This window comes from Gavia stellata, chromosome 1 (genome assembly GCF_030936135.1).
Source record: "Gavia stellata isolate bGavSte3 chromosome 1, bGavSte3.hap2, whole genome shotgun sequence".
Taxonomy (NCBI): Eukaryota; Metazoa; Chordata; class Aves; order Gaviiformes; family Gaviidae; genus Gavia; species Gavia stellata.
The window spans coordinates 401,662-419,730 of record NC_082594.1 but is presented as its reverse complement, the minus strand read 5'-3'; the positions used below and the strand labels follow the sequence as shown (position 1 = coordinate 419,730).

Sequence of the window (18,069 nt, the reverse complement as noted above, 5' to 3'; positions counted from 1 at the left end):
TTCAGCCTAGACCCTTTCTGTCACAGAGAACCACAGACCATAGGCCTTCTTATAACGAGATAGAATGCCACCTTGAACAATTGGGATTTTTGGCCCTACTACTCCCCTGGGAAGCTGTCTCTAACCAACAGAGGAGAGAGAGTTTGTAATTCTCGTTCATAACAGTCTGCTCAATCAATAGTTTTGTACTGCTCCTGTCTGGCTGGGTAAGTGGTGAGCAGATAGGATCTATACATCTTCATGCAGAGTTCACCTTCAAAGAAATAAAACCTGTTGTGCTGTCCTGAACTTGTCTGGACAGCCATGGAAGGGGCAGGAGGCACATGGCTGCAAACCAGACTGCAAACTTCTCTTGGTCTTTAGACTCAGCCATTAGACAGCAGCATTATTTGTATTTCTTTCTATAGTGCAGAGATCATTTGGTTTCAATGTGTATTTTATCACTACTTTATACTATTGAATACTGGGAGATGTGAAATACTACAGCTGCCTTGTACATCAAATCAATGTAAACACAATGAGAATATGACAGGAGAGGATGAATGTGGGTGGTAAGTTATTAACCAATATTTCCTGTATGATTTCTAGAGCCAGAACCTATTTGTTTATTTATTTTTGTTACATTACCTGAAAGACTGCACTGAAAAATTCAGAGTGGCATACTACCCAGGAAATTGATACCTGTTGCACACCGTTTTCTCCTCAGTGGAAAAATTTCACATTTTATTGCCCAAGATGTTGACTCTGTGATGCCAGCTTTTATGTCTTTCCTTTACACGGTTTGTGAAGTGTGTTAATCATACAACACATAAAAGGTGTTAAAAAAGAGAAAAGAAGACAAAATGAAAAATATTGTTGCATTGCCTGTTAGATAGCAGATCTGAAGGAAAAATTGGCTTTTCATTTCAAGGAGCATAATTTTACTGTTTGACAAAATATAAATTGAAAGAGTTTAACACAAAGATTGTTTGAACTTCTTTTTCTGAAAACAAGAATGCTGGAAACATTTAAAGTATCCCAAAATATTTGATTTAACTTGCAATGATAAGAAATTGCAGCATCATAAACAATGTTGACAAGAGAACTTAAGGCAGTCTGTAGTAGGTGATTTCAGTGTTCTTTCCTTGACCACTTAATATACTTCGAAGGATACTTGGATCAACTTTGTACAATTCCTAGAGACTTCAGAGAAGTAAACTGCTGCACAGTGTGCACAACCATGCTCTTTATCAGTACCATTTGTGGAGTGTTTGGGTCTTATGTCCATGATCTATGGTATCTAATCTAGTCTTCACAATGAGCAAGGAAGGCAGCAGTTGCTTTTGCATTTGGCAATTTGCACAATTTTTTACATCCTGGTTGAAAAAGACCTGTAAGATCATCAAGTCCAACCATCAACCAACACCACCATGCCCACTAAACCATGTCCTGCAATGCCACATCCACACGTTCCTTGAACATCTCCAGGGATGGTGACTCCACCACCTCCCTGGGCAGCCTCTTCCAGTGCTTCACCACTCTCTCAGGAAAGAATTTTTTCCTAATATCCAGCCTGAACCTCCCCTGGTGCAACGTGAGGCCATTTCCTCTAGTCCTGTCACTAGTCACTTGGGAGAAGAGACCAACACCCACCTCATCACAACCCCCTTTCAGGTAGTTGTAGGGAGCGATAAGGTCTCCCCTCAGCCTCCTCTTCTCCAGATGGAACAACCCCAGTTCCCTCAGCCGCTCCTCATAAGACTTGTGCTCCAGACCCCTCACCAGCTTCAGTAATTCAAGTAATTATGGACTAAGTAGAAATAGGGCATAATTTATCTTAGCATTGGCTCAGGAACTATTCCAATTTAGCAGCTGTCTGGGTGAGCAAAATTGCTTTCCCACGCACAGAGCTACGCACCTCGCTGAGGGAGCCAGGACTGGCATTTCTCGAGGTGTCAATAGCATTGCAAATTAAGGCCCAGGGTTTGATTTCACCTGAGTTTTGACCTCTATTGATTCAAACCACTCGTAGAGTTGAGATGGAAGTGGATTTGCATTAATCTGCTGAAGCAGTGCTGGTGACCCAAGGACCCCAGTGATGTTTCATACAGTTGCTCCATAAGTCCAGGCTCAGTGGGATCCCACTGGTGAGACCCTGCCAGGCCATCCACATACTCCACTCACTCGGAAAACGCAGGAAACCATTTCTCCTGAACATTTCTGCAGAGGCTGTTTGGTCAGTGACACGGCTGTATCTGCTGGCAATTAGACTGCCACAGGTTCACCAGCTGAATTTAAAGGGTTTTATTGATCCGCGAAGTGTTGTTTATTCAAGCCTCCAGCCATCCAGGAAAATGGATCCTTTATTATTCTGTAAAGGAGCAATGTTCAGGACGGGACACACATTCCTAAAACAAACCTACTGCAAAATATCAGCCCAGATGTGACACATACATGCAAAGAGATTATCGTGTTTTTTATGAAGATGGCCAACATGCAGAATTTTCAGTATAAATTAAACCCAAATTAGTAGCTTGACCTAATGCAACTCAAACACTGGAAACCAAAGCCAAACTTAGATTTGTTTTTTACCTCAAAACTATATAGAATCAGTGATTCCTGGCAAAAAAAAAAAAAGCGTCATCTCTATCTTACGGGGGGAACCGTGACAATGCTGTAAATGTGCCGTTTGCTGAGTGTTGTAGCACTAGTTTCTTTCTCCCTGGCAGCTTTTGTGACCGTGCTGGATCATCTTCACAGCAATCTTGCAAGGTTAGGAGCCAAGTGAGACTTGATTGGTTTTGGAACTGAGACAGTTTCTTTTTTAATTATTTGCTGAAATCTGGGATACGTAGCAAGACAAGGAAAGTCAAGATCTGCACCAACAGAAAAGAAAGATATTAAGTACTAAAACAAGAGTTTGGGGGTAGTTTTCATTACAACAGACCAGGTCTAAGGCAGAGCAGCTGCTGGATTTAGATGGTTTCTCAACCACTTGTTTAGCACTGACTATTCCTTGAGTTGTAGAATATTTTCAGACAAAAAAGCATTTCTGCGTTGTGAAACAAGACCTAGGCAGCAGACCAGGTGCACTTTGAAGGCTCTTTAGATATCTTTCTTCAAAAGCCAAGACCTGAGGTGCCTTCAGAGACTTTTGAGGATCTAAGTCAATCAACATTAGCTGTGGTTTTGGTCTTTTCTATTTTGTATATGGCCACTGACTGCCCATTGTCTGATCCACTCTGTGGGTGTCAGAGGCAAGTGCATCACAGCTTCAGACTGGTTGAGGCTGGCAGGGGCCTCTTGAGGTCATCTGGGCCAACTCCCTGCTCAAGTAGGGCCACCCAGAGCAGTTGACCAGGACCACATCCAGACAGCTTTTGAATAGGTCCAAGGATGGAGACTCCACAACCTCCCCGGCAACCTGTGCCAGTGCTTGACATCCCCCACAGTAAAAAGGTGTTTACTTGTGTTTAAAAGGACTTTTCTGTATTTCAGCTTGTGCCCATTACCTCCTGTTGTATCATTGGACACCACTGAAAAGAGTCTGGTGCCCTCATCTTCATTCTCTCCTACCTGATATTTATACACATAGATAAGATACCCCTGAGCCTTATCCTCTCCAGGCTGAACAGTCCCAGCTCTCTCAGCCTCTCATAGGTGTTACCTTGGTGGCCCTTTGCTGGACTCAGTCCAGTATGTCCATATCTCGCTTGTACTGGGAAGCCCAGAAGTGGAAACAGCACTCCAGGTGTAGCCTCACCAGTGCTGAGCAGAGGGGAAGGATCCTCTCCATCACTGGTCTTCCTGGTCCCAACCCCAGCAACAGGGAAGAGCTGGCTGAAAGTGTTAACATTACAGTAAATTGCTCATGAATAGTTTTATACAAAAAATATATATAGGTAACAATGTGAATAACACGAGTAAAATTAAGAATTAAAGTGTGCCACTAGGTCCCATCAAGGTTGAAGTAACATCTGCTTACTCCAAAACTCAAGAAGCAGACACAAAAGGGCCTTTTGGAGAGACGAACTATGTAGGGAACTTGAGCATAATGAAGCAACCTCCAAGTATTACTAAGAAAGGATGGCCAAGACACAAGTTAAACTGAAGGAGTTGATGGAAGTTCTGGGAGGTACCATAACTGTGAAGCAAAACTAAATCATCCACAGCTGTCTTTCTACTGCTAAAATTCAGAACAATAGTTTATGCACCACAAGTGCTAGCACAAAATTAACATCAGTATTCTCAAATACAGGAGAAAGCTTTGGTTTATTCTGTAGGAGCAATTAATGTCATGCCTTTATTGATAGGAAACCAGTATTAGCAGAAACTAACTATAAAAAAACTCATTGGCAAGAACAATGGAAGAAAACACTCCAAGTGTGTGATCTGCAAATCAAATAAATACTCAGGATGGCGTTGGTATTTGCCGACACTCTGTCTAGACCTTCTGCAACAATGCAACACCTCTAAAGCCGCGATAAGGTCTGGTGCCTGTCAAGCTGCTAATGGAAGGCTCAGTTCAGCTCTGGGGAGATGTTGTCCAGCCCTTTCTCTCTCCAGGACCAGCATTCCTCCTGTGTCACTCCTAATGCTGCTGATGTGAGCATGACCCTTTAGGTTGTGACAGATGCTCAGGCACCGCTGGCCATGGCTTTCAATCCACACGTGAGCTATGTCCCATCCTGGCCATGCCAGAGAGAACCAAAATGGGATTATCCATTCTCGGGGTTTCTGCTCCTGACCTGAAGCTGGAGTGGATGCAGTCCTGCAGGTTGTGTGTGATCCACCACTCATAGGACAACCTTGCAGGTATCACCATGCTGGCCTGCACAAACACCTTCAGAGGATCTAAGAACTGTTTCTGAAGACAGCGCTCTCACCACCCCATGTTCCCATCCTCAGCCTCCTGCCCATGCCCATGTACTTCAAGACCACATCTGAATCCTATAGGTGTTTTATATTTCGCCTCCTTTTCCCCTTCCTACCCCTAACTGCAGTTTCTTGAGCAACTTCCAGTTATTTAGGTCAGCCAGGGGGGTGGCGTTACACCACGATATAAATCCTAAAGATATCCAGAAGGGCAACGTGGCCTCACCTGTCAAAACTGAAACCTGGCATGTTTCTAATCAAGCTTTCCTTAGAAGTCTTGCTAGTGGCAGTCACAAACAGCTCCGAGTAGCCTCTCTCCACCCAAACCCCACTGAGGAGATGGGGATGGTCAGGGAGTCACACATCATTGTTCTCCTCCCTATTTCAAATTAACCAGTGGCAGTAAGGGCTGAAAGATGGCCTGAAATATTTCCGTGGTTCCAAAACAGTGCAAGATGCTCAAGCAGCATCCCTTGCAAGCCATGGAGACAGCAGCCTTAGCCCCAGGCTGTCAGATTCCCTTTTGAACTAGCCTGATTCTGCCCTTTCACATTTCTGATTTGCAGCACACTTTGTGCAATCAGCCCTGTGTATTAGTAGAAGACTAGGAACGGCAAAATTATTCATGTTGCAATGCTTGAATGAGACTGCTTCTTCAGGCAAACATATTCTTTATGGGTATTTAAACTTGCAACCATTATCAGTTTCAAGCTAAGTGCAGTTAAAATTAAAAACACGCATTCTTCATTTGACTTTCTGCATAAAAAAAAGAAAAAATTATATAGTGAATGACAAGAAAAGGTAAGGTGAGGTTTGGCCCCAAAGAATTTGGCACAGCACCATCAGACAGGCTGTTTTCTCAGAAAGATGAAGTTTGGTTCTGCTGGGAAGGTTAGTGCTAATGTCTCACCAGAGGAATGGCACTTGTTTGCAGGAGGCAAAGGTTTTCCAGGACATGTTTTGCACACACATTTCATGTCTGTCTGTGATGCGGTCCAGGTGTTGTGTTCCCATTTTAGCACATATGCTGCTAAACCTGGAAACAGGACTTTGGCATACACATCTTTTTTGCACCCTGAGCCCGTGGCAGCCATGCCGCGGGCGATGCGGTAGCACACCTTGCTGGCGCAGAGGCATCGGCGGGAGGTTTGCTGTTGAGTTAGGCAAGAGCAGAGCTGGCAGGGAGACTGGCGGGGCGCAAGCAGCACTGGCTTAGAAAAAGAGACCTTGCCATGAAAGACCTTAATCCCATTTAGCTTTCTGAAGGGAGGCTTGATATGCCTCAGGGAAATCCCTTAACCTAACTTTGCTGCTCAAAATGAGAATAAATAACACTTCTTTCCTTCTGTCTTCATAAACTGACAGGTTCGTAGAGACTACAAACCCCCTAGGTCTCTCGTTAGGAGACTATGTCATAGTTTGGACAATACAGACATGATTTCTACTGTAACATTAAGCTGTTACCATCAAATGAATGATAAAGTAATGATTAATTAAATACACATTGCTACAGAGATAACAATAAATTATACATGCACCTGCTACTGGAACCTCCTCTGACTTGGCGGCAAGCATCAGCTTTCTGATTCCCGACAGCCAGCTTTAAACAAGTAGCATGGGTCGTATTTTTTACTTATAATTTCTTCATTAAATAACAATCCCATGCATTATCTATGTGTAACAAGAAATTAAGTCAAACTACTGAAAGAAAACTATTATTTTCCACCTTAGAATGGCATTAAATATTTTTTGGCTATTTTTAGATATAGGAACTCAAATGAAAAGGGCATTTTAGCAACAAAAGAGCTGACAGTAAATGTGATCAGTCATACAACTAGCTGCACGAGGCTACTCCAAGATGCTCTGCACCCTCTGTCCAAGTCTGCAGCTCTGCTTTGGGGAACACGTTGCTCCGATTCCTCCAGCTGCTGTTGCAAAGTGACACCCAAGAGATTTTTAAGCTCTTGGCCAGATACCCCAGGAAAGCACTCTGGAGCAAGAATATTTTTAGGATTTGATAACAATAATTTGATAACAATAATTTGTTTCAATGCTTAGTTATCCTCTACTTTCTAGATACCAGAGTTTTCTCTAACCTATGAATGCACCACTATTCATTCCTGAAATAGAAGATCGGTGGCCCATAAATGTCCATCATTCTCTCAAATAGTTTGAAATTACCCTCTCCATTCTCATTGGTATGTGTAGCTCTTCTTTGCTGCTGCTGCTAGTGCACTGTTTGCTGGTTGCAGGACTCAGTTTCGCAGCATCACTGCCAGACACCCAGTCATCCCAGTGTGGCTATGGGTGACCCTGAGCCTGTTGAAAGCGTTTTGCCCACACTCACCTACTGACGTGCTTCTGACACAGCGAGGGACATGGGGATGCGTTTGCCTGGTGACTGGTTTCACTCAGCTAATGGCAGCAAGGTTTGCTGTTTGATTGACAACAAAAGGTAAGGTGAGATTTGGCCCCAAAGAATTTGGCACAACACCATCAGACACGCTGTTTTCTTAGGGAAATGAGGTTCGGTGTTGCTAGGAAGGTTAGTGCTAATGTCTCACTAGAGGAATGGTGCCTGCTTGCAGGAGGCAAAGGTTTTCCACGACAGTTTTGCACACACGTTTCGTGTCTTGTCATGATGCGGTCCATGTGTCATGTTCCCGTTTTAGCACATATGCCACTAAACCTGAAAACAGGACGTTGGCGTACACTGAGTGCCAGCGGTGACGGCACATGCCACCAAAGGCAGGACACTTCGCTGCATCACTGAGACTTCCACCGGCTCCCTGCTCTGGCAGCTGTACCCCGAAATGAGTGCCCAGCACTGAGCTCCCCAAGGTGCTGGTGGGGTTTGGGCATCAGCAAAAACATCTGGTTAGCAACAAATATCCAGAAAGGATCCTCTGCTGGGGCGACGTTTTCAAGCTGCTCATTTTTAGCCACAGGGAGGGTGTCTGGTACCTCGGTGGCCTCACCAGGCTATTCGCCTCCGGCCATGCACACACCTGGGAGAGGCGGGAAGGAGAAGCCGTTCCCCTCTGGCCTGGCTGCATTTCTGTCTTCCAACCCCACAGGAGCTGCTGCCACCGTCCCACAGGTTCAGCCCCAGGGCCGAGGACCATTGCCCTCCTGCACTTTCCTAGTGCAAGGAAGCGGCTTATCTTTCTCTGCAGCTGTGATCCCTCTGTCTTGCTCTGACCCATCACTGAGCTCTCAGCTCCTCTAAAAAAGGCAGAGGCAGCGGCTTTCTCACGGGGACAGCTTTTTGGGGTCCATGAGGACAGGACACTCAGAGCACTAGAGGAGTTTGCCTGAGCAGAGACTGACGCTTCTAGAGCCAAAGGTACAGCTGGGATGCCTGATCTGATGCCTCTGAAGCATCCCCCTCCTCTGTTAAAACCTCTCTTATTAAAAAATAAATTTTCAGAGGTTCTTTCAGGAACAGTTTTTCACCTACATGTTCACTCAAAGTATAGTCAAATAATATAGTTAAGGAATAAAGACACCCCATGCACGCTAACGTACAACACTTGCTTTTATTTCTGTGTTATTCCTTTTGGAGACTTTTTCAATACTATGAATTTTAATAAAGAAGCAGTTCCTAAAATGAACTCTGTTACACACCTGTTATTCAGAAGAACAAGTTCATTACATGTCTTTTCACCTGACCCCGGAGAAAACGGCTGAGATGTAGATTTATTGTCACACTACAGTGAAATCAGCCTGCCTCCACCTTGTAGGGGATTTCCCACAAGTGCCATACCTGGGATAGGTTCTCCTTTCTTTGATCACTCTCCCTCCAACACCAATTAGAGATCCTGACTTTTGTCTTTGTCTTACATTTTCCACAAACTGTTGGGGAAAGTGATGCGGGGATGTCGGGTGTTCTGTATTTGACTGTGATGGCAGAAGACTTAGGCATGTTGTCTGACACAGTGCAAAGAGGGCATTTAGGGTAGGGAGCTTGGAGTCCCACCAAGGTGTTCATCACTTTCTGATAGTGACATCTCATTCTTATTCTTGCAGAAAATTACTCTTGGGGCAGATGAACACTTTCACAACCTTCTCTCTTATCTCTTGTGTTCGCACACCATAGACGATGGGGTTTAGCAGTGGGGGGAAGAGCACGTACAGGTTGGCCAGCAGAATGTGGACGTGGTGGGGGATTTCCCGACCAAAGCGGTGTGTTAAAATGGTGAAAAAAGCAGGAATATAGAAAAGTAATATAACACAGATATGAGAGCCACAGGTGTTGAAAGCCTTGTGACGGGCAGTCCTGGAAGGGAGTCTGAATAATGCCAGAAGAATTAAGACATAGGAGACAGCAATGAGTACAACATCTACCACTATTGCTGCAAAAGGCACTGCGAGACCATACAAGATATTGATGGAGATGTCGGCACAGGCCAGCCGGGCGATGCCCATGTGCTCGCAGTAGGTGTGCGGGATGACGTTGTGCCCGCAGAACGGCAGCCTTTTCAAAAGAAATATACATGGAAAAATTATGCAGAAACTTCTCAGCAAAGCCACCATCCCGGTTTTGACAACGGCTGACTGGGTCAGCATTGCCGCATACTGCAGGGGATAACAGATGGCCACAAACCGATCAAATGCCATGGCCAGCAGGATCACCGACTCTGCCGAGAAGCTGAAATGCAGGAAGAACATCTGGGTCAGGCAGCCACTGAAGGAAATCTCCCCAGCGCTGAACCAGAACAGAGCCAGCATCTTGGGCAGAGTCGTGGTTGACAGCATCAGGTCAGCGATGGCCAGCATGGACAGGAAGAGGTACATGGGCTGGTGGAGGCTACGTTCTGTCCTTATGACAAACAACAGGACACCATTTCCTAGCAGGGACGCCAGATACATGGAGCAGAACGGGATCGAGATCCAGATGTGCAACTTCTCCATGCCTGGGATGCCAGCCAGGTTGAATGTTGCTGGCCTCAAGCTGGTAAGGTTGAATAGTGGCATGTTTCACCTGAAAGCAAAGGCAGAAGACACTGCAGAACATTATTTTAGATGCTTAAGCTCTTCCATCACTACCAAATGCCTTGTATCACCTTCTCTGGCCTGCTAAGAGCCACAGCCAGAGGTATGAACCCAAATTAAAAAGACACATGATCTGCAATGTATTGCAACATGTCCTTACACTCCTATTATGTGTAAACGGCAATGTCCAAATTCTCTCCTCACTTGATTTTAACATGATGTAAGTGTATTTTTCTTCCAAGTACTTCCACTTAGACCAGCGTGAATGGAGACAGAATCAACCCTTATTGCACAAATACCCTAAATCGATGTTCTGTAAGTCCAGAGTAGAAGAAAGAAGCCGGGCAACAAGAGAGGAAAGGTCAAGTGTTTGCAGGAATGCACAAGATGTCTTCAGACATCGGGAACTGCAGAGGGGATAATTGGGAGTTTTAAGGTACCTGGACTCACGCTAGGTTAGAGAACAAAATTAGCTCTAGGTTTGAAGTTGGCTGCCTGTGTTGCTTCCTTATCTCCAAACTTCTCTCTCCCTTTCCTTTTGGTTCTGGGACCCAGCTCAACTTGCTTTGCACCTCTTTTTCAGTGCAAATCTAGCAGAAACAGAATTTAACCAGGCACTTGGAAAGACCTTTGTGTCAGGGGAAAACCTGTGTGAGATGGAGTTCCCCCACCAGTCAAAGAAAGGGATGCACTGCTGCCCTGGAGAGGTCTAAAGAGCACTGGAGGCTGGATCAGGCCCAGACTCACACAAGCTAGAATGGGATGCGACTTTTTTTCAGCAGCTCCTGCAATAACAGTCAGCTCTTACATATCAAAACTTAAAATAGGAATTACCCATAATGCAACTGAGATGAGAAAGTGATGCAAGTTCTTAAAAACAAAACCGTGAGGTTGCTGCATACCAAAATATTAACTCCATGTATGAGAAAACAACAGATTTGATTCCCTGTTCACACTCAGTGAGGCAGTCCAAGAAGCCTGCTCCATAGAAACAAAACATGCCAGTGGACTGTCTTTAAAAATAAAATTAGTCAAAAAAATATCTAATTCTGTAAATTATTCAAAACAATTCAGTATAAATATTGCATGAAATAAAAATATCTGTGATGTATTAACAGACAAAATATTATTAGTGCTGATATATTCTGTGCTGCCATACCAAAAAGTAGTCATCTCTTGCAAAATGCAAATGTTAAACTGCAAATAAACAAGGATCCACTGTACCTGCAGGTGGGAATCTCAGTACAACCAGGAGCTCCGCACCAGAGGAGCCTTTCAGCATCAGACCCCTCCCTCCATAATCTAATCGCCACTGTAAAACTGTATTAATACAGATACAGCTCTAAGGATGCATCTCCTACAGCTACCCCTCAGCAGTCCTTTGTATTCTTCTTTCCTAAAATCTTTTAATCCTAATTTAAACTAAACACCATAGCCTAGAAAAAAATCACATTCCTACAGAGCTGCCTAAGGATTACAGAAAGGTCTGCAGAAGTCTGTTGGCATCACTGCAGAAGGCTTTAGCTGCAAGCACCTCTGTTTTACCCTGCACGTCCCCGGCACCCAGCGCAAGGGCTCTGGCCGAGGATACGGCTTCCCGGTGCTGTGGACGGTGAGGGAATGGAGCCCCGTTCGCTGCCATCCATGCGGGCAGCCTGCTCCCCCAAATAATCAGCCTTCAGGAGAGAGACTAGGGAAACAAAAACAGAGTGGGAGAGAAAGGTTTCATTGGTGATTCATTGTCTCCTAACAAGAGAATGAAAATAATAGAGGTATTTCTCTTGCATGGCCTGAGCACGTCCGCAGCTCTCCCGCGGGAGCAAGATGTGGGATGCTGCAGCTGACCCAGGCGAGTTGCGGGCACCGGCCGGGGCAGCCCGTGCTGGTACTGCCTTCCTGTACATCCCCCCATGTGTGGTTTACTCCTGCCTGCTCGTGCTGCCCTGTCGTCTTTAACTTAACAACCCCAGCTCTCAAAACCACATCGTCTCCGTCAGAGAGTGGCTGATCTCACAGGTGGGCAAGGGAAGGCTCTTCACATGATTATTGTTGATCAGGAGTTTGGCGTCTTTCCGTCAGACTGTCAACATCCCAGAGATCCTTCTGGCCCCAAATCCACAATGCAAACAGCTCACCAGATCCCTGACCTTAAGAGGAACGCGGGTCCCTGGCTGCACTCCAGGCAGGGGCTGCAGTGCCGGAGCCAGAGCGGTGGGGGCTCTTGTACTTCTCTGCAGGATCCCAGAGGACGGAGGAAGCGCTGTGCCCTGCTCAGCAGCTCCGTAAGTGCCCTCCAGCTGAGGAGACGTGCCCTGGGATGTCGTCCCCCCACTCCTCCAGCCCCACCTGTGCACCACACGCATTATAAGCGTGTTGCTCTCTGCAGACACACAGGCAGGTCCCTAATGCGTGGCTCTGCGTCTGCCCTGCCTCCCTTCCCACCAAGCGCACAATTATACCCGCGCTGCTTTGTACCTCCTGTCCTTGGGGCCCTGGTTGGACTGACGTGATGTAGCTGCAGGTTGTGGCAAGACACAGTCAAGCTTTGGAAAAACAGGTATGATGAGTCCTAAAAAAGCAATCTGACTTATCAAAAGTGCCAAGCATCCAGACGTACAAACTCAAAGCAATTACTTTTGCAAATATCTTAGCACGTATGTATAAATAGCAATCCCTCTTTTGAATAGATTATTGAGCGTGATACATAACATTCTTGGTGATTAACGCAATAAAAGGGATTTGAAAGAGTTTCCCCGTAGCAATGAGAGAGGCAATCTGTGGGCTGTGCTCCTCTAGGGAATGGGAGAAAGAGTTTGGGGCTTAGGAACCCTCCTTGGATGAATGACTGGACACTGGCCCCAGTTCCCGGGTCAGTCGGTGGCCACCCCTCCCTTCAGCCCCTCAGGAATCTCACCATACATAGGGTTAGAAACACATTAGTCTGCAGGAATTATCTTCTGCAGGCTGAAACATTTCAGTACAAATTAGCCTCTGAGCAGAGGCAGCTGTGGATGTCACAGGCTCAGCAGCACACCGACATCTGAAGAAACACAGGAAAAAAATCATTCCATAAGAGCAATTGTGGAGCACAGCATTCAACACGCATAAAACCCCCAAGACAGAAGTCCCACCGTGCTAAGACTTGTTCAGGATCGCAGGCACTGCCGGTACTTGGGATTGCTACACAAAATAAGACATGATGCTTGGCTGTGTCAGAGCTCAGGGCCAGTACAGGTGGCCGAGAGCGCTGCAGGATGGATGGATCGATGCTGCAGTGGCATCGCTGCTTCAGGGACCTAGAAAAGCAAAGTGCTACCATGAACATGCACAGTCACACATGGGGTCTGCCACAAGAGAGGGGCATTTTCCAGCCACGGTCTATGGAGCACCAAGCCCATCGCCCCAGCACCAATCCTCCAATCACCTCCAGAAAGGTGAAAAAAGAAGGTGGGGGGAGAAAGGAGGAACAAGATGCAAAATAGCAAGGAGAGCTAGGGCACAAAAAGTCTGAATTTGGCATAAGAAGAATGGCTGAAGAACCATAAATGGGGCAGGTGGGGGAGGAGGTGAAAGAAACAGGTAGAAAACCTCTCACTGGACATATTGTAAGGGAAGGATGCCGGGAGAGACAAATGCTTGCAGAAGAAATGAGTGGGAAACCCAGAGCAGGAAGAAGGAGACTCAGAGCTTGGTGGCAGCGCAGAGGGGACGGGTGAGGAGCAGGAAGGAAGGGATGTGATGGGACTGGTGGAAAACTGGACAGAGGGGCCAAAGGAAAGGGGTCTGGGCTGATCCTGACCTTGTCCACACCTGGCAGGGTTGGGAGAAGGGAAGAAGGTCCAGAGGAGCACAGCCAGCCCCAGCTGCTCCATCTCCCCTGCGGCGGCAGCAGGGCTGGCCAGGATGTGGTTTTGAGACGTTATGGGTAGGTCTGCAGCAGCAAACCTTGAACGCCTAAAGCTCGCAATCAGTTGTCACAGTTTGTGTTACAGAGACAAGGCTCTGAAGGTCGTTATGGCTGCATATGGCACAACCCCGTTCACAGCCTCAGATTCGCACACAGCAAAACAAAGGAGATAAGACTTGCCAAGACACTCAGCTCTGGTCCTGAGGAAGGGTCTGGAAAAGATGCCTTAATCCCTAGTCCCATGTGTGACATTGACGAAAGCACGAAGGGTTTAGGATTTGCTAATGGGAGAAGCTCTGAACTGGTGCTTGAAACTAAAAACTTCTGTGCAACAATAGGTGGGTAAAAACCAATTGTGAACATATTCAGGATGAAAATCTGACTTACAGCCATCACTGATGGTGACCATAACCCTCACGGACTTCACACCCATAGGAGAAGCAGTGGCAGAAATGACAGACTGACTTTCAAAACAGCATTCGTTCAGTTGAGGAAAGGCTGATGTGTGCAGTGACTGGAATTAGATAGCTCACATACTCCCTGCCTCTCTTCCGTAGGGCCAGATTTCAGAAAAAAAGAAGCTGTGCCACTGTTTGGTTTGGAGTCCAAACAGGAGCCAAGCTCATTTATCATCTGGTCTTCAGCGTCTCTGGATCTCAGTTCCTAACCTGTAAAAAAAGATAATTTTCCCTCTCTGGTGCCGTGTCTTGGCATGTTTTTTTTCCTTGCATACCTGGATCACAGGGTCTCTGTAAAGGGGTAGGACCACATTCGGGTAGGGCCTGCCCTCACATTTTCACAACACAGAAAGCTCCTCGTGTCTATTGCTTTTGAATGCAAGAAATCCTTGCAGCCAAGAGGAAATAAATGCTTATAAGCTGGAAAAATGCTACAGCACACAACGTCTTAATATGCACCCTGTTGCTTTTAGTGTGTGATGAGACTGAAATACAACCAGCAACAAATGAGGTACTATAACTGGTTCATTTGGACAAACCAGTTATGGTGTCTTGTTTGACGATGGTGCTTTTGCCAGTATCTCTGCTGCTGCACTGACGTCTCCTTCTGCATCAATCAGTGCCTGCAAGTTTGCACTTTGGTCCTGGAAACCCATGGCACTGAGCTGCTCCATTTGTCTCTTAAATCTGGTCTGAGGTGCCTCCTCATCCATCTCCATCCGACCTTCTGCTTCATCCTCATCTGACACCAAAATTGCATCGTCCTCTGACTCACTGCTTTGTGCCGAGTCGTCCACGCTTTCCAGATCCAGCTCCACATGTGAGTCCTCCAAACTCAGTATAAAATCTGGTACTTCCATTGAGAGGGTCTGTAATCCCAGTTGGATCTGTAGCAATGCCTCCAGTGCTCTGGGATTTCTCAGCAAGGACGAAATCTCAGCGTTCTCCATCTCCGGTGGCAGCTGCTGTGCCCATTGATCTTGAGGTGGAGAATTTCCATCGCTTGATATATGAGTGCTATTCAGCAGCGTTTGTGCTGGGCTGTTGGGGTTTGTTAACGCACTCTCCAGGTTGTGCATGAGTTCTGGGTTTCCTGTTAGCTGCTGAACCATGTTCTGAACCTCCCCTGAGTTGGGTACCACTGCGCTTGCTGCAGGACCCAAACTCAGCGAGGCAAAGCTGTTGCCTGCGCTGCTGCTGGCAAATTGGCCATCAGTGTCATCTGCATTATCACTGACTGTGTTGGACCGTGGAGCCCAAGGGTTGGGTAATGGCCTCCGGTTTTCGGTATGGGCTGGTAGCCTGGCTCCACTCAGGGGTGCGTTATTGTCCGAGGAAGCAAATGGGTTGTTGCCCAGCTGTGCCTGCACAGCATCCAAGATGGGCTCCTCAATTTCCCTGTACAGCTGCTCCAGAGCTCTGTACCCACCAGGGATGCTTTCGAGGTTGTTCATGGCCATGTCGTGGTTCCTTATCATCTCTTGCATTACGGCAGGACTTCTGGAGGCCTCTAATATTTCTCTGATAGTATGTGGATTGGTGAGAATCTGACTGATCTCGGGATTTCCTTCAGCCAGCTGCTGCATCTGAGGGTTGGACATGATGAAATCCCTGACATGATCGGCATTGTCAAGGATGTTTTGCACAAAGGTGCTCTGCACCATCTCGCTTATTAAGCTGTGCATAGACACACCTTGTTCTTGAATGCTACTCACCAAGTCCAACATGTCTGTTGAGTCTAGGCCTAGGAGATGTACACCTGTCACCCCAAGGAGGAACCCTAGCAAAAATGCGTTGTTGTTGATGGTGTTCAGGTCCAGGCCTGTACTGAGGATCCTAGACAAGAGGTTCTCCATGGTCTGGGCCACTATTTCCTGGCTGGAGGTCAACAGCTCAGACAAGTTATGATGGATCAAGCATGGGTTTTGCGGATCAGCTGTGCTTCCCAAGTAGAATAAGTTGGAATTACTGTGGATGGGAGGTTGCATCAGGGTGGTCGCTCTTCCTTGATCTGCCAGGCTGTCCTGCAGTCTCTTTTGGGACCTGATGACCACATGGATGTTGACCCCACTCTGAACTCCATGCTGGCTCAAAGTGTCTTGATCCTTGAGGACTTTCCCAGCAAATATCAGGACCAGCAGATCAGGGGGTGCTTTGAAACGCTTGGCAACTTCTTCCTTAAACTCCTGGATGGTGCTGCTCTGAGCAACCTCAAACTGCTCCTTCTGCTTGAGGGTCTTCACAGTCACTTTGATGATATTTGAAGAACCTATGGTGTCAACAGGTTGACTAGTCTCCGCTGCCCCTTTGCTTTCAGACATGGTGGCTCTGAGACCTGGACTGCGCTTTGGTCTGTTGAAAAGCAGAGGTGTTGGCAGGTGGGAAGCAACAGTGGGCAATGGCTGCCAGCTGAAACAGGGGGGTGGCTGTTGCCCCCGCTACGGTGACAGCTGCCGGGAGGGAGCAGTAACGCAGGGACATGGACTGCCTCGCCCCGCAGTGCAGACCGAATGCACATACCAGCCAGATGTTGCACAGCTGCTCAGTTCGCTCACCACCCAAGCAGTCCCCCCATGTTCCTTGTCCTGCTGTGGCCTTCTGCCCACATAGAATTGCCATGCAGACGTCCCTGTGCTGTGACATCACTGCTGATGTCAGAATGAGCAGCAATGGCCTGGAGAGGGGGCACCACCCTTGGAGCTGAGCTCGGGCTTCCTCGCCTCCATGGTCCCTAGCCAACCTAGTCCCTGGGGCACAGGGCGGACCATGACATGGGAAAATCTGGGCTCCGGGGACTCCAGGACTATTTCCATTTGAGAAGAGCACCGCACCCATCCACTTGCAGGCTGGCATCGCCAACCCCATTTCAAAGCTCCCAGGCACCTATCCTCCCTGCTCCGGACCTTGCTCCCCTGTCTCAGTGAACACCCTTCTTCTGTCAGGTTTGCTTCAGAGAGGCAAAGCACCTGAAGCTTCACATCCCATCCCCATCAGCCTTTGGGTCCTTATGTGGTTTTGCTGCCAGCCCTGCACACCCACACCTAGGGTCAGTTCTCTCCTCTTGCAGTGCCTCCGCGCCTGCCGCCTTCCCGACACCCCTGATCTCAGCCATCTGAGAAGGAAATATCCCCCTTCTTCATCCCGGACCCAGGAGCACTCTCCCCTTTTCAACCAGGAAACACCACCGCCACAGAGTGTGCTGGGAGCTTTTCTTAGTTTTATGCCCGAGATTGCTCCGATGCAGATGTTCCCGGGTAAGGGTTACGCAGGCTGTGCAATTTCAACACACTTTGCACCAGGACGTTTTAACAGCATCCACATTTAATGACATGTTCACCAAGCAAACACACTCCAGCACCATTAGCCGAACAAACCTCTCCTTCACCCAGCTGAGAAAGCTGAAGTTTGTTTCAAAACAAAGCCAAAAGGAGGTAAATTTGTCTTAGCATCCCATGTTTTATTTCTTGTTTGTGTGATGCTTGGAAAAAAATTTCACAGTCCCCAGGTTGGTTCTCAATCTCTTCATCTGCAAAATTCAAAGACTAACTTTCATGGAGCCAATATAAAAATCCAGGTGCACACCATAACAGCTTCATTCGTTTAGCCTTTTTTCATAGCTTTCAGGTTATTTGATGTTGATATTAATTTTCTAAATTACAAAAGTCTTCTTTTAATCAAAAATCTTCTGATCCATTCGCAGAGTCCTTATTTCGTATCTGCTAATCATGCCACACAGTAACTCCCTGAAGGACATGGTATGATTTCTGTTTCCAGACAGCATGCCAAGAGAAGAGCACTTCCAAAGCTCCAGCACTCTTGTCTGCAGTAACAAAGAAAGAGCTCCTCTGCAATTAG

At 46.8% G+C, this 18,069-nt stretch overlaps 2 protein-coding genes across 2 annotated transcripts; both read right to left on the bottom strand.

The window, feature by feature from the left end:
* Positions 1-8,871: 8,871 nt before the first annotated feature.
* LOC104264159 (olfactory receptor 52B2) lies at positions 8,872-9,831 on the bottom strand. The gene has a single exon (XM_009821106.2). It carries the CDS (start codon positions 9,829-9,831, stop codon positions 8,872-8,874), a length of 960 nt encoding a protein of 319 aa, XP_009819408.2.
* A 4,925-nt stretch (positions 9,832-14,756) lies between these two features.
* LOC104264158 (ubiquilin-2-like) lies at positions 14,757-16,535 on the bottom strand. The gene is made up of 2 exons (XM_009821105.2): positions 16,184-16,535; positions 14,757-16,036 (listed from the first exon to the last, which is right to left on the bottom strand). Exons 1-2 carry the CDS (start codon positions 16,533-16,535, stop codon positions 14,757-14,759), a joined length of 1,632 nt encoding a protein of 543 aa, XP_009819407.2.
* Positions 16,536-18,069: the final 1,534 nt, after the last annotated feature.